The sequence below is a fragment of the Cyprinodon variegatus genome, unplaced genomic scaffold, assembly GCF_000732505.1.
Source record: "Cyprinodon variegatus isolate N-32 unplaced genomic scaffold, C_variegatus-1.0 Scaffold227, whole genome shotgun sequence".
Taxonomy (NCBI): Eukaryota; Metazoa; Chordata; class Actinopteri; order Cyprinodontiformes; family Cyprinodontidae; genus Cyprinodon; species Cyprinodon variegatus.
In genome coordinates, this window is record NW_015150680.1 from 16,350 (window position 1) to 30,079 (window position 13,730).

General features: G+C 37.9%; 1 protein-coding gene across 2 annotated transcripts in view; it reads right to left on the reverse strand.

Moving 5' to 3' along the window:
* LOC107088716 (keratin, type I cytoskeletal 18-like) overlaps nt 1–13,406 on the reverse strand; it is a 21,115-nt gene extending 7,709 nt beyond the window's left edge. The window contains exons 1-8 of one of the 2 annotated variants that reach the window (XM_015381064.1): nt 13,321–13,406; nt 11,679–11,948; nt 11,462–11,587; nt 10,403–10,485; nt 8,330–8,486; nt 6,286–6,450; nt 6,065–6,190; nt 4,254–4,471 (exon numbers count right to left, since the gene is read on the reverse strand). In XM_015381064.1, the coding sequence (XP_015236550.1) occupies nt 4,254–4,471; nt 6,065–6,190; nt 6,286–6,450; nt 8,330–8,486; nt 10,403–10,485; nt 11,462–11,587; nt 11,679–11,939 (1,136 nt within the window). In that variant the 5' untranslated portion in view covers nt 11,940–11,948; nt 13,321–13,406. Of the gene's footprint in view, nt 1–4,253; nt 4,472–6,064; nt 6,191–6,285; nt 6,451–8,329; nt 8,487–10,402; nt 10,486–11,461; nt 11,588–11,678; nt 11,949–12,657; nt 12,736–13,320 lie in introns of those variants that run through there. The other variant, XM_015381065.1, reaches the window with a different exon arrangement.
* Between the last annotated feature and the right edge of the window lie 324 nt (nt 13,407–13,730).

Consider the following 13,730-nt stretch of genomic DNA (forward strand, 5'->3'; position numbering starts at 1 on the left):
ACATACGTCACGCACTCCGTTGCTCTTATTGGTTGTAGGTCTATCCAATTGAGTGCAGAGGCATTTTTTTCCTGGTTCGTTCAAAACACGCCCCATAATCACAGCTCTACAGAGCAGCATCAGACTCATATTCTGACTAGAATTGAGTAGGACTACGTCAGGCTAGGTGTGGAGGGAAACTCTAAGAAAACTTCCCATCTAACACTACCTTGTACCTTGGTTACAAGTAACATGTCCTTAGACTTTTGTTTTAATCAATTATGAATGTGATCAAAACCTTGTTGATGACAATCTGGTTAACCAACTGCAGATACCCACTATTCCTCTTCCAGTCCCAGTCTTAGTCTCTGCACTGAACGGTAAAGCCTTACCTGTCATAACTCATCGCACTATCCCCATTGAACTTTTAGTTTCAGGAAATCATTGTGAGAAAATAACTTTTTTTCCTTTACCTCAGTCTCCAGAGGTTCTAGGCTATCCATGACTAATCCGCCATAATCCACACCTTGAATGGAGGAACAATCAGTAGACTCCTGGAGCAGAGACTGTTTATCTTCATGTCTTCAATCTGCTGTTCTTCCAGTAGTCTCTCATCCTGCAGATGAACCCTCTCCTGCTGACTTTATCAGAGTACCGTCTGAATACCATGACATTCACATGATTTTAGTAAGTCACTAACTCTCTCTCTTCCTCTTCCTCCTCACCATACATACGTTTGTGCTATTGACCTTCTTCCAGGAGCACCTCTACCTACCCACCAATTGTTCAGCATATCCAAACCAGAGAGGGAAAGCATGGAGAAACACAGTGAGTCCCTTGCCGCTGGCATAATTTGTTCATCAACATCACCTTTGGGAGCTGGGTTTTTCTTCATTGGTAAGAATGATGGAACAGTCAGACCATGCATCGACTACAGGGCCTTAAATCAAACCACAGTTAAGAATAAATACCCTCTGCCATTACTTCCCCAAGCTTTTAAATTATTACCTCCGTAATACCTACCATTTTATTGGAATTTGAGAGGGGGATGAGTGGAAAATAGCATTTAGGACACCCTTCTGCTTTGGTTAAACCATTGGTTGTGCCTTTTAGCCTCATGAATACTCCATGCCATGTTCCAATCGCTTGTCAATGATGTCGTTAGGGAATATCTAAATTAGTTTGTCCTTGTTTATCTCAACGAAATTCTAATTTTTTTTCAAGATCTATAGAGGAACACAAGAGACATATCCGCCTGGTCCTGCAGCGTCTTTTAAAGAAGCAGCTGTTCATCAAAGCAGAGAAATGAGAGTTCCACGCCTCATCAGTCATGTTTCTTTGCTATGTTTTGAGAAGCTGGCAGGTGAAGATGGATCTAGCGATGGTTCAAGCTGACTTGGACTGGCCCACTCCTACATCTCGCAAGCAACTTTTTGGGTGATTCCAAATTTTTACCGCCGTTTTATCAGACACTACAGCCAAACTATTCGTACCCTCACCAGCCTCACGTTCACAAAAACCTGTTTCAGTTCGTCACCTGAAGCAGAACAAAGTTTTATAGAATTACAAAGGAGGTTTGCCTCTGCGCGCATCCTTATGCAACCAGATGCATCAAGACTGTTTATTGTAGAAGTGGATCCCTCTGATTCAGAGGTAGGGGCCATCATGTAGCAGATTTCTTCCATTGCTGACAAATTGCACCCCTGTGCATTATTCTCTTGTCACCTCCCACCAACAGAGAGAAACTACGATGTAGGTGATTGTGAACTTCTGGCCACTGAGATGGCTTTTGATGAATGGGGTCACTGGTTGGAGAGGCCCAAACATCCCAATGTTGTCTCGACAGATCACAAAAATCTTGCCTACCTGCAACAAGCCAAGAGATTGAATTCCAGACAGTGTCGCTGGTCCCTCTTCTTCTACAGGTTTAATTTTACAATTTCTTACAGGCCAGGGTCCAGGAACACCATACCAGAAGCGCTTTCGAGATAATATTCCCCTGATTATGATAAACTTGCTCCTACCATCATTCCACCATCACGTGTTATCGGAACTCTGTCTTGGGGGATTAGAGACTAGGTATTGGCAGCTCAACAGACCAAACCTGGTCCCATTATTAGACCACCCAACTGTCTCTGCGTCCCATCATTTGTAAGGGCTTGTCTCATTCATTAGGCCAACACAGCAAAATTTTCATGTCATCCAGGCATAAACAGAAGTCCCTAATTAGACAAAACTTACGGTGGCCATGATTATATAAGGATGTCAAAGACTATGTGCTTGCCTGTCCCATTTGTGCTCGCAAAAAGACCCGTAATCAACCCCCCAGTGGGTTACTTCAACCTCTTCCAGTTCCAAAACATTCTTGGTCACGTATACAGTAGCATTAGACTTCGTTACTGGACTACCACCTTCAAAGGGCTTCTCCACCATATTAACTATCATTGATCACTTCTCTAAGGGTTGCCATTTTGTTCCCTTACGTAAACTTCCCACCACCATGAAAACTGCTAATCTTCCAACCAAATATGTTTCGTCTGCATGTTATCCCCACCAAGATCCTGTCAGACAGAGGTCCACAGTTTGCTTCTAGGGTCTGGAAGGAGTCCCCCCCGCTCTTGGTGCTAAGGTAACCCTCAGTTCAGGGTTTCATCCCCAGACTAATGGTCAGACTGAGCGTCTGAACCAGGAGGTTACCCTTCATTGTCTCTGTTCTTCGCACCCTTCATCCTGGATTGTACACTTCCCTTGGGTGGAGTACACCCACAACATTCACACCTCAACAGCTATTGGCCTATTGAGTCTTCCCTAGGTTATCAGCTGCCTCTGTTCCCGTCAGACGAACAACAAACATCTGTCACCTCTGTCCGCCATCATCTCCGCCATTGCAGACACATCTGGAGACAAACCAATGCTGCTCTCAACCAGGCCGCTGAGGGTAACCGTAAATGGGTTGATTGTAAGAGAACCTTTGCACCTTCATACTCACCTGGACAAGAAGTTTGGCTTTCCACCCGTGACATCAATCTCAAATGATCAAATTGTAAACTGTCTTCACGATTCATTGGTTCATTAGAAATTACCTCTGTTCTCAGTCCCTCAGCCATAAGCCTCAAGCTTCCTGAAGGGTTAAAGATCCACCCTGTATTTCATGTCTCTCTCATTAAACCAGTCCATTCCAGTCCTTTTTTGCCCTCCTTCCTGACCCAGATCAGTCAGTTCTAAAAGCTGCAATATCGGTATTACATTGGAAAGGAAAAAGTTGGATCAGGACGCCCCAAATTATTGTTGAACCCCAAAATGTTTACATTTATCCTTTTTTTTTATTGTCTTCTTTTTTCCAGAAAAAAAGAAGAAATTCTGCAGAAGACCAAAGACAATATATAAGTTACAAAATCATAGTATAATATGCTAATACATATGGAATACAAAACAGGAGAAGGAATTGAACAAGAGGCAATTTAACTTAAACCTGGAATATACTTTTGGATTTATCTAAATAGTATATATTGGTTCCATTTGAGCGGTACATAACATAAAATCTATTTTAATAACATTATTTTACCTAAAAGATGCAGTAATAAATGATGACATACAAAATATGCTGCAAATCATTGCTGCTTTACATTTAGATTACACCACAGAGTATTTTTTGTTTTTCTTGATCTGTTGTGATAACAGATGCCTTCCCCCCAGGTTACTAATGTCAAGTTGATTTAAAGCTGAACTGTCTGAGCTTTCAGACGTGTAGTTGGGATGGGTTTTTACACAAATGAGTGTTTGCTCTTTTTTGCAGACTTAGTCATAAGCGGTATGTTGTTTTTACATAAGAGGGCAAACATGGGCTATATGTAGCATATATATATATATATACATATACATACTGCATAAATATTTCATGGGAATTGAGTCTCAACACAGGCAAGTGATTTATCAGTCTATGCACCTTAAAGTATAACTTAGATGTATTACTTCAGCGCTATCACCACACAAAACAAAAAGTACCCAACCCAAGTCATAATCCGTTAGAAAACAATGTTTGCAAGCGTGCAAGGTGGGTCACAGCTGTAAAGAGATGACAAAAGTCAGTGAAGCTAAGAGTTTTATCGTCTTTACTCATATCTTCCAGATTATAGATTAATCATTCAAAATGTATTTCACATTTTTTCTGCCTGAATTTTAAGTGCGGCTAATTGCAATAAAACTATTTAACCAGTTTGGCAATGTTGTCTGTAAGCCTGAAGCTGGAAAAAAGCTTTGTTAGTATTACTCACGTTTCCTCTCCTTCAAGGAGGCGCCTGTAGGTAGCAATCTCCATTTCCAGGTTCTGCTTGATGCGGAGAAGCTGCTCATAGTCGGTCTTGGTGCGCTGCATGTCCAGCCTGAGCTGGGACAGGTCATCCTCCATCTGATTCAGGGTGACCTGCAGCCGTTCCATCTCTGCAGAATACTTCTGACTCGTCTCTACCAGGTTACCCTCCAGAGCTCCTATCTGGGGGTGGCAAAGTGAAATCAATGAACCATATCTAGAAGTTTAAATGATCCCATAGATCAAAGATTCTTATTTAACCCAGGGATAGTTTGCTCATACACAGCTGAGCAAGCATGAGCTTTACAAAAAATAAATATTTAACATAATGTTGGTATTTAATGAGCTTAGAAGAGTTTCTCTAAAAAAACAAAGATTTTTTTTTATATATATATAAATTGAGGAACAGTCACCCTCATCTCTCCATTTGTTAGCTCTCATGTTTAAGTTGTTACTCTCATTTCTTAAATATATTTTTTCAGTTAATGAATTTGATTAATATTTTTAGTAAATTTCGGATTCCATTACTAAGTTTTATATCTTAAATAAGAACTTTATTCTTTGTTCTGATTTTGTTCTGATATTACTTGATGTACAGGAAATTATAAATCCAGCTCCTTAGGTTCACACAATTACCAGATTTGAAAACTAATTATGGAGAAAAAAAAATTCAAAATTAAATAAAATAAATAAGAAATAATAAAAATAAAATAACTCTAAAAATATTCTGGTACTTTTAATGTAATTATGTTGTGAAATTTCAATTAAAATATATAGTGAGTTTCATTAAAGAGGGTCCAAAGAGCCACATACAGATCTGGAGCTGCAGGTTGCAGACCCCTGATTTAGATAATTAGACTGACTTACATTCATCTTTAATGTAATGTACAGTAGTATCACTACAATAGATGTAAAATATCAATTAGTTTTAAAATGTGGTAGTTGTGTGAACTTAAAGGACTGGATATATAAAAACACTGTAATATTGTTTTCATTGTGTGGCATCTTGCAGGTTGATGCCTTGGAGTGATTCATTAAAGTTGTGGGTTTCTAGTCTCCTCCACTTGCATCATAAGGTGTTTTTCTGCTGAAATCTTACCACAAGAATGAATATTTAATCCAAAATAGCTTCTCCAACAACAATCAGCAGATTTCAGAGAACTGATAACACTGTGGAACCCAAAACAAACACACCCTCCTCAGAAACAATTAGCCATCTCAGCTCAGTAAGTAACCCTCGTACCATTTAGCAACGGAATCCCACTGGCTATTGCGTGTCTTATCAACGTGGGAGAACATGTTCACTGTCAACATGGGATTACAAGAAAAAAAAAACTTAAAGCTAAAAAAATAAGGGATCCCAAACTGTAGAGTGCAGCAGTGTGGAAATGTACAGTACTAGAGACGCAAAAAAAGAAGACACTTGTCTGGTTGAGACTGAAGGTTAAATCCTTTAAGGATTTTCTTCATTGTTGCTCTCTCTCTCTCTGGAAAACAGCCTCTCTTTATCGGTGTTAAATAACCCAGTTTGTTTTCCTTTTCCTGTATAATACGCTTAACTGGGATTTTACATTTCAGGTTGCATTACATCATTCGCCTACTGTAAGTTGATGTTTTTACGGTTTCCAAAACAGGGGATTTCACTGACTCTTTTTATTTTTTTCAACTTACTTTATTTTTTTATATGCAACTCTTTAAGATTTCTGCATCCCAAGGGTGAATATTAACCAAGAGTTCCACATCAAGTATCACAGTATTCCAGCACTAGTTGCTCACCTGTTTGTGCAGACTGTCCAGCTCCACCTCCAGCGTCTGCAGGAAGCGCTGCCTCTCAATCAGCTCTCCCTGGGCTCCTCTCAAAGCCTCGTTGTTCTCTTTCACCTCATTCTGCACCGTCTCAAGCTGCATAAGGAAAATATTTTAATAATATGATTTTGTCTTTTTTGTAAGGTATATATAGTGAATATGAACTGAAGATGCTTTGTGTTTCCTCACACCTTCTTACGGTACCATTGCTCTGCCTGTTCCTTGTTTTTCTTAACAATTCCCTCATACTGGGAGCGCAGGTCAGACAGGATGGAACCTAGCTCTGGCCCACTGGCGGAGTCCACCTCCACATTAACTTCATCCCTGGCAATGCGAGACCTCATCTGCTCGAGTTCCTTCAGGGACATAATGATCAGAAACTTTATGTTTGCCTTTGCTGTACCGTAAACAGTTTTTCTTGTTTGGTTAAAACCAAATCCTTCAGCCACATTTATCACCAGTGCAAACATCTAGTCTCATAAAACTGAGAGTAGAAAACTGAAACTTTCAGTTGGAGATTGGATTTTTAATTATTTAGACATTGTTCATTAATACTTGATTGAACTTAGCTCATCTTACCACTGGCTTTTTTCTCTTAGCTTCTTTTATTCCTGCACAGGTGTATGAGACTGGGTTGGCTCTTTAGATCATCTACTCTGTCACATACAGACTCTATAAAAAATACTCTGCCCCAGTATCTTATTCATGACTATCAGACCACATATTTTGTTGTGTTGGTATCACAAACCTAAATGTTTTTATTTATTTAATTTTGTTGATTTATTGTCACAAACTAATATTATATAGAGTAATACTAAAAGAACAAGTTAAAAATTAAATGCTTATTAAATATCTTTGAAGAGCAGTGCATGTTTGCTTTCAGCCCCCTTTATTCTGAAACCACTAAAGAAAATATAAAGGGGCATGATTGACTTTAAGGCAGCAAAATGTTAAACATCTGAGCAAATTGGATTATGAATATGTTAACAATTGCAGCTTTTCCTATGAATACCATAGGGAAAAATATATATTCATTTAAGAATATTAAAAATGCAAACAACAATGAATCAAAACGAAACACACTGATGCTGGTTTAAAAATATTATTTTTGTAAGATGCAGTCGACGACCTTACAACTAAAATAGAATTAAAAAAATAATAATATGGTGGCTAGTTTTCCATGATAACAGTCTATGAAACTTGGGTTTGTAAAGTGAAAGCTATCAAAACTAGTTGTGTAATATTATTCTATGGTCAAATGGCATTAAAAAAGTTGCTTTAGCCAAAACACACCGCTCCATCATTGGAAGAACTTAAACACATTCCGAACTGAATTTCCCTTTAGGGTTTCATAAATTATAACTGAACTGAACTGAACTCAGCTCAACTAGACTCAACTGAAATTAATTGAAAAAAACAGTATTGAACCAAACTAAGTAACACATATAGAATAGAATTGAATAAATTAAACCCAAAACTTTTTTTTTTTGAAGGATGAATGCGTTCTTTTGCTCACTTTAACAATACTGAAAAAATATATATGTTTGTTTATCTAAGGTCATGTTTAATGTGCTTTTTTAATAAAATTGTACAGCGGACTCCCTAACTTGACTCCTTAAAATGTTAAAGCAGTTTTGCTTTGGAAAATAAATTAACAATGGCTATTTTCTTAGAGGGCATTTTGCAGCAGCAAGACTTAGACTCAGACAACCTTTTATTTTGTATACACAGAGTATACAAAACAAAATGTTGATGCATACAGCTTTTCAATAGTGAATGAGCAGCTTACAGCAGTGAAATGAACATTTCCATTTTATAAAGTGCAGCAGTGATTAGAAGAAAATGGTGCAAATTCACCAGTGAGACAGTGAGTCAAGTTCTGTTTAAAGGGATTTGAAAACTTTGCCATGTTGTGCAAATATGATGTTCACAAGTGTAATGCAGAGTCTTGTTTTGTGACTTGATTAGAGTTTCAACATTTTAACAGTCTTATGGCAGCGGAGAAAAGCTAATACCCTCTAAGTGCAGTTTTGGAGCAACCAGATCTGCTTGCCTTTTGTCCACAGCAACCAGAGTTTCACCTCAGTTTGGCTCCACAAAAACTACTTAGACCATTAAATTGGGTCAGGCCTGTATCAAACAATGTGTTGTCTGTGAGTTGCATTAAAAGATATCGGGGCGGGGAGGGGGGAAACAGTACAAACGTGGTGTAGACCCTACTAAACGGATGCTTACCTCCTCATGGTTTTTCTTGAGGAAATAAAGCTCCTCTTTGAGGCTGTCCAAGTCTCCTCTCAGTGAAGCAATGATCTGCTCATGGTCGGTCTTAGCTTTTTTCAGGGCGACACAGTCTCTTTCCACAGATTGACACATCACCAATTCAGTTTCCCACCTTGGAAATTCCAGGAAAAAGAAAAAGGTAGAAAATTATTCTGAAACCTCTATTGTCTCAGAAAGACACTCATTTCTGTAGAAGAGTGGACTCTGTTTATTGTTCCAGGAATAATTCTGAATACTAGGAAACATAATGAATGTTTATTGCTCATATATTATATAGAGCACTTTTCATATTGGTTACATGTAAAATATTTTAGCTGTGATCTGTATTTATGCAATAATGAACATCATCACCTAAATCACCAGTGAGTCCTTTACACAGTGAGGGAAAGGTCTTAAAATAGAAAAAAAAAACAAGTACATGAAAATGTTTTTTTCATAGAAGTGCTATGCTATTAACAGTTCAGGTTCTTCAAATATGCTTCTCCCTGCTGTTAAAGAACATTAGGTATTTCAAGGCGACATAATTACATATCATTAAAGCAGATCTGCAACAGATTGTGTGTAGAAGGACGGCGAGTCTCCCTTTTCCTTCACACATGGCCTAACCTGGGTAATCATTGCAAATATTTACCTTAGTGCCAGTTTTTTGCAGCACTCTACTATTGGAGACATTCACTGTATAAAAGTACCCAATGCTGTGTTATGCGTTTTGTTCCACTTATATATACTCTCCAATCAAAGTTGACAATAATCTGAGCAAATAAAAAGGAATAAACATTCCTTCTTTTAAGAAAAAAGCTATCATGTGATTTTATTGGCATACAATTTCACCCAGTAAAACAGAGTTAAAAAACAATCCACTGGACTTTGTTTTCAAGTTTAAAAGTCCAGTGTATTATTTTTTTAACTTTTTTGGAATGAGCATAACCAAACTGTTACCAATTTTTTTACCGTAGTTTCAGATGCCACATTATACCAGACCTGTATAATGGAGAAATCACTAAATGGGGCCAATCTAACAGCATAAAAATCAACACAACATTCCCCAACATAAAGGATGTAATTAAGACATGAGACTTATGTCAGTTTTAGAAAGCTTACAGAGCTGTTTCTGAGGTTTTGAGGCTCTATTAAAGCACATCAAGAGCCATGACATGAAAAAGCATCATCAGGAGGCCACAAAAGCCCACAGGAAACATTTTAAGCATTGTAAACCTCACTTGTCTCAATAAAGTTCAACATCATCAGTCTAACATGGTGGTGATGAAGTGACGGCTGCTTTGATGCTCTCAGGACCTTGACGACCGGGCTTAAATGATAGCATGAGGAAATCATCTTTTAAGAAAAGAATGCTGACGTAAAATATATCTTGTGACCTTAAGCTCAAGCTCACTCGTGACACAAGCAACTGCAAAAATGCACCTTTGAACAGCTACTAAAAAAAGTGTTTATATTTAGTTGTTTTGTTTTGACTGTAAAAAAAAAAGGGTAAATCAGTTGTGCAATTTTGCAAAGAAGATGGTGGAACATATCCAACCGACAACCGTCAAAGTCAAATGCTTTTTCACAGAGGAGCAGGATGGGAAGTATAATGCTTTCCCTGATAAATTAAATAAAAATTTGAACAATCCATTTTGTATTTCTCAGATGCAGCTTGTATGACGTTAAGATTAGATATAGTGTGGTAAGAAAAAAGCAGAAAGGTGAAGGGTGCAGGCCATGAAATTTTTATGCTACTATAAATCTGGCAATTCTAAGGTCTGTGATTTTATTCAGGTTGGACAGCTCATAAAATACAGTAGTTTACATATTTTATTAGGCTATCAAGAATAAATGCTTCGAATATTTACACTGCATTTTTCTGCAATTAAGAAGAGAAGATCCAAGAAATACTTAAGATTCCGGCTGTTTGAAACAAAAATAGGAGCAAAAGCATTAGAAATTATGACACTCAATAGACATTTAACAGTTTTTATCACATACACAACAAAAACTGTACTGATTGGGATGTAATCATTAAACACTCACTTGATTCTGAAGTCATCAGCGGCCAGTTTAGCATTATCGATCTCTAACATGAGACGAGCGTTTTCCAAGGTCTTCTTCCTCACCTGATGAATATTAACAGTGGTTAAACACAGGTCATTAATCCTCAGAGGGAAAGCTGAATGCTTGTATTGTTCTGAAACTCATTCCTTAGGGGTTATGACCTTTTAAAGATATATATACAGCAATGTAGCTCATTTATACCCAACATTGGATTTAATTACATTTGTTTTGTAAAATAAATGATTTTCAAAGATTGAATGCTGGAATATTGAAAAAACTTATTGCATGCCAAGTATAAAGATAGTTTACGTTTTAATATGTTTCATATTTTAAGTAAATATTGACAACTCAGGACAGAAATCATGGCATAAAAGTAAAGAAACATTGCAATATTTCTTTATAGACAGAATTCCCATTGTCACATTTTTGGGGTAACATCTAGAATTTTTATAAAAATAATTGAAACGTGGTCAGTTATATCACTTCTAATCCATTTTCTTCATTTAGTGTCAGAAAATATTTGGTAAAAATCTGTTACAACCTTTCTCCCTAAATTATGGCTTGTTTTTCTTAGTCACTCCTCAAAAAACAACATACAATTGAAGTAAATTAGCTGTTTGCTGACCCTCAAATGTTAGGAAATTGCTACGGGAAATTAGCTGTAATTCCAATTTGTTTTCCCTTTCGTGCAGTCAGGGGATAATCTAAAAAAAAAAGAGAAATGCAGTAGGGTATTTGATGTGATATGCTGGTGCAATAAAAATGGAATTTAGTTCATTTTTTATTGCACATGCTTAGCAGAATTCCATACAAATTCAAAAAAGGATGTAATTCTGTTTATTTAGGAGCAAAATGTTCAGTATAATTTCCTTTTGGATCACATTTCTTTGGATTTCAGGCACCTAATTGTGCTTAAATACAATTGCTACCATCATGTTTTTGTAATACTATGCAGTTAAAGGGATTATTTTCAGCATTGCTGAACAACTAAGTCAATTGTCGTCTGTTCCAAGTGGCAACGCATCCCTTCGTCCCCACCTCTTGCTCAACAGCATGAGCCTGGGCCATCATTGAATCCAGATCATGACCTTTGGGAATGCGCTCAATCATCAGCTGCTTGATCTTCATCTCCAGGTCAGCGTTGGAGCGCTCCAGTGAACGCACCTTAAAGAAACAACACAAAAAAAAAAGAGAAAGTGTTTCAGGTTCCAATTTCCTGTGACCTTACAATGCTCTTCTCTATTACACCTGGTACCTTATCCAGGTAGTTGGCCAGACGGCTGTTGAGACTCTGCATGGCCTCCTTCTCATTGGTGCTGTTGCCATGCAGTCCGTTTAGCTGGAGGCTCACTGGTCCGTTGAGATCCTGGCTGATGGAGGCTGAACGGGTCAGTGGGCTGGCCGCAGCGAAAGAAACAGAGGCCCTGGACCGAGACCGGCCTGTGTCCATCAGGGAACGACTGGAAAACGAGGGGCGGTTCATGGAGAAGCTTCTCACAGACATGCTAGAGGCCATGATGAGCAGCTGTGAGAACAGAGGACAGCAAGCTTTAGTTGCACTGAAGACACATTTTCTATTAATTTTTATATTGACATTGGTGTTTTATAACAGCTTCTGACACTGTTACAGTAAAGGGGTATTTTAAAGTTTTAAATTTAAAGTGTTCAATCCCTTTGTATAAAGTATAAAAGGAATAGATGTATCACTCTCTCTGGTGGCTCTAAATAATTAACATTTATAAATTAATCTTTGTGAAAACACACACAAGTTTAAATGTCAATCTGAATGACCTTTTTAAGTCATTTAAGGCGTCTCTCACACTGGATCTAGTTTCAGGAAAAGCCCTTAAGCAAATGGGCTTTACTGCTGCCTTTGGCCGGCCTCTTTTAATGGAAACACAAGTAGGGCCTAATAGTCAATTCCACTGATCGCCCACTGAGAGTGATGAAAGAAGCTTTTCAGTGAGTGAATTTACAGGCCATGAGTGGCCATTCAGACGAACCATCTGCATCCAAGAGATGGACGGCTTTACGGCTACAGCCACTTCAGCGAGTTATTCTCAGCTGTGTGCAAATTCAGCTTCAACTCCAGCCATCATGAAATCAAAATGCAAATGAGCAAAGCCTGGCTCTGAGTCAAGGAAGAGCCTCTCGGGAAGAGCTGAGGACTCTTTTAGAGCCTTTTACTGCGATAATAAGATTTGTGTTGAATTGAAAAGAAGACAAAATCTTACCAGGGTTAATGATTTGTGCCAGAATGCTTGGATCTAAGATTGTCTCTCTTTAAACAGGTGCTTTTCCTCACTTCCTGAACGACAGGCATGGTAAACTGCTGTTTAGATGTAAAACAGTTTAAGGCAGTGTATCTTTGTACCTGTGTATGTGTGTGGGTGTGTTGTGCAAGGCTTCAGTGGCTGATTAGTGGTCAAGTGAGCATCTCTGTGTCTCTGTCACTTGATCCTCGCAATACCGTTCCCACAACACCACAAAAGACCCACAGCGGGAGACAGGCTGCGATTGTTCAGATGAAAGATAGAACTTGGGAAAATGATCCAGAAAATATTCAGAGGAATTCCACCTGCACAAGGAGACACTTTGTTCTGCAGGAAATGGACTGTCATTTCAGTTTTTCATATCAGCTTGCTACCAGCTGACAGGTAGCTGTCATGACAGCTTTGAAAGAAACAAATTTAAAAAAAATGGTTTCACAAAGAAACTTTTAGTAAAATTGTCCATCAGGTTTTACAATGAATTTCTAGAATATGGATGTAATGTGTAAATGATATCAGATGTAACTTTAAATTTCTATACAAGGTAATAATCTTAAAAAATACATTGTCTTATTTACTAGAATACAATAATCATCATAGTATTTCTATAAATAGTTTTCTTCTTACCAGTTTTCAGTTCAGATGGAGTTAAGATGTTTCCCAGAAGAAGGCAGAAGGCTCTGTGTTGCTGATACCAGCCACAGGTGACTCTATATGCAGGTGTGCAGGAAGTGGGAGGAGCTTTTTCCTACGGGAGGTGTGTTTACTGTACTACACCTGAATGATTACATTATGCTCTTTGAATGCAAATTATTTAGTTTAACAGTTGCTCAGTGGCACCGAACAATGAATGCTTACTTCACATTCTGATTACTGTTAAAGAATTACTGTATTTGAGAATCTAAAGGTTTTTGTTTTTAAAAAACATATTCACCTACAATCTTTTGGGGTATTGCATAAATACATAATTTGAACAAAAGTTCCAAACCTCACATAAAACAAACAGCTTATGTTGCCTTCAGCTATCTTAATCGCTG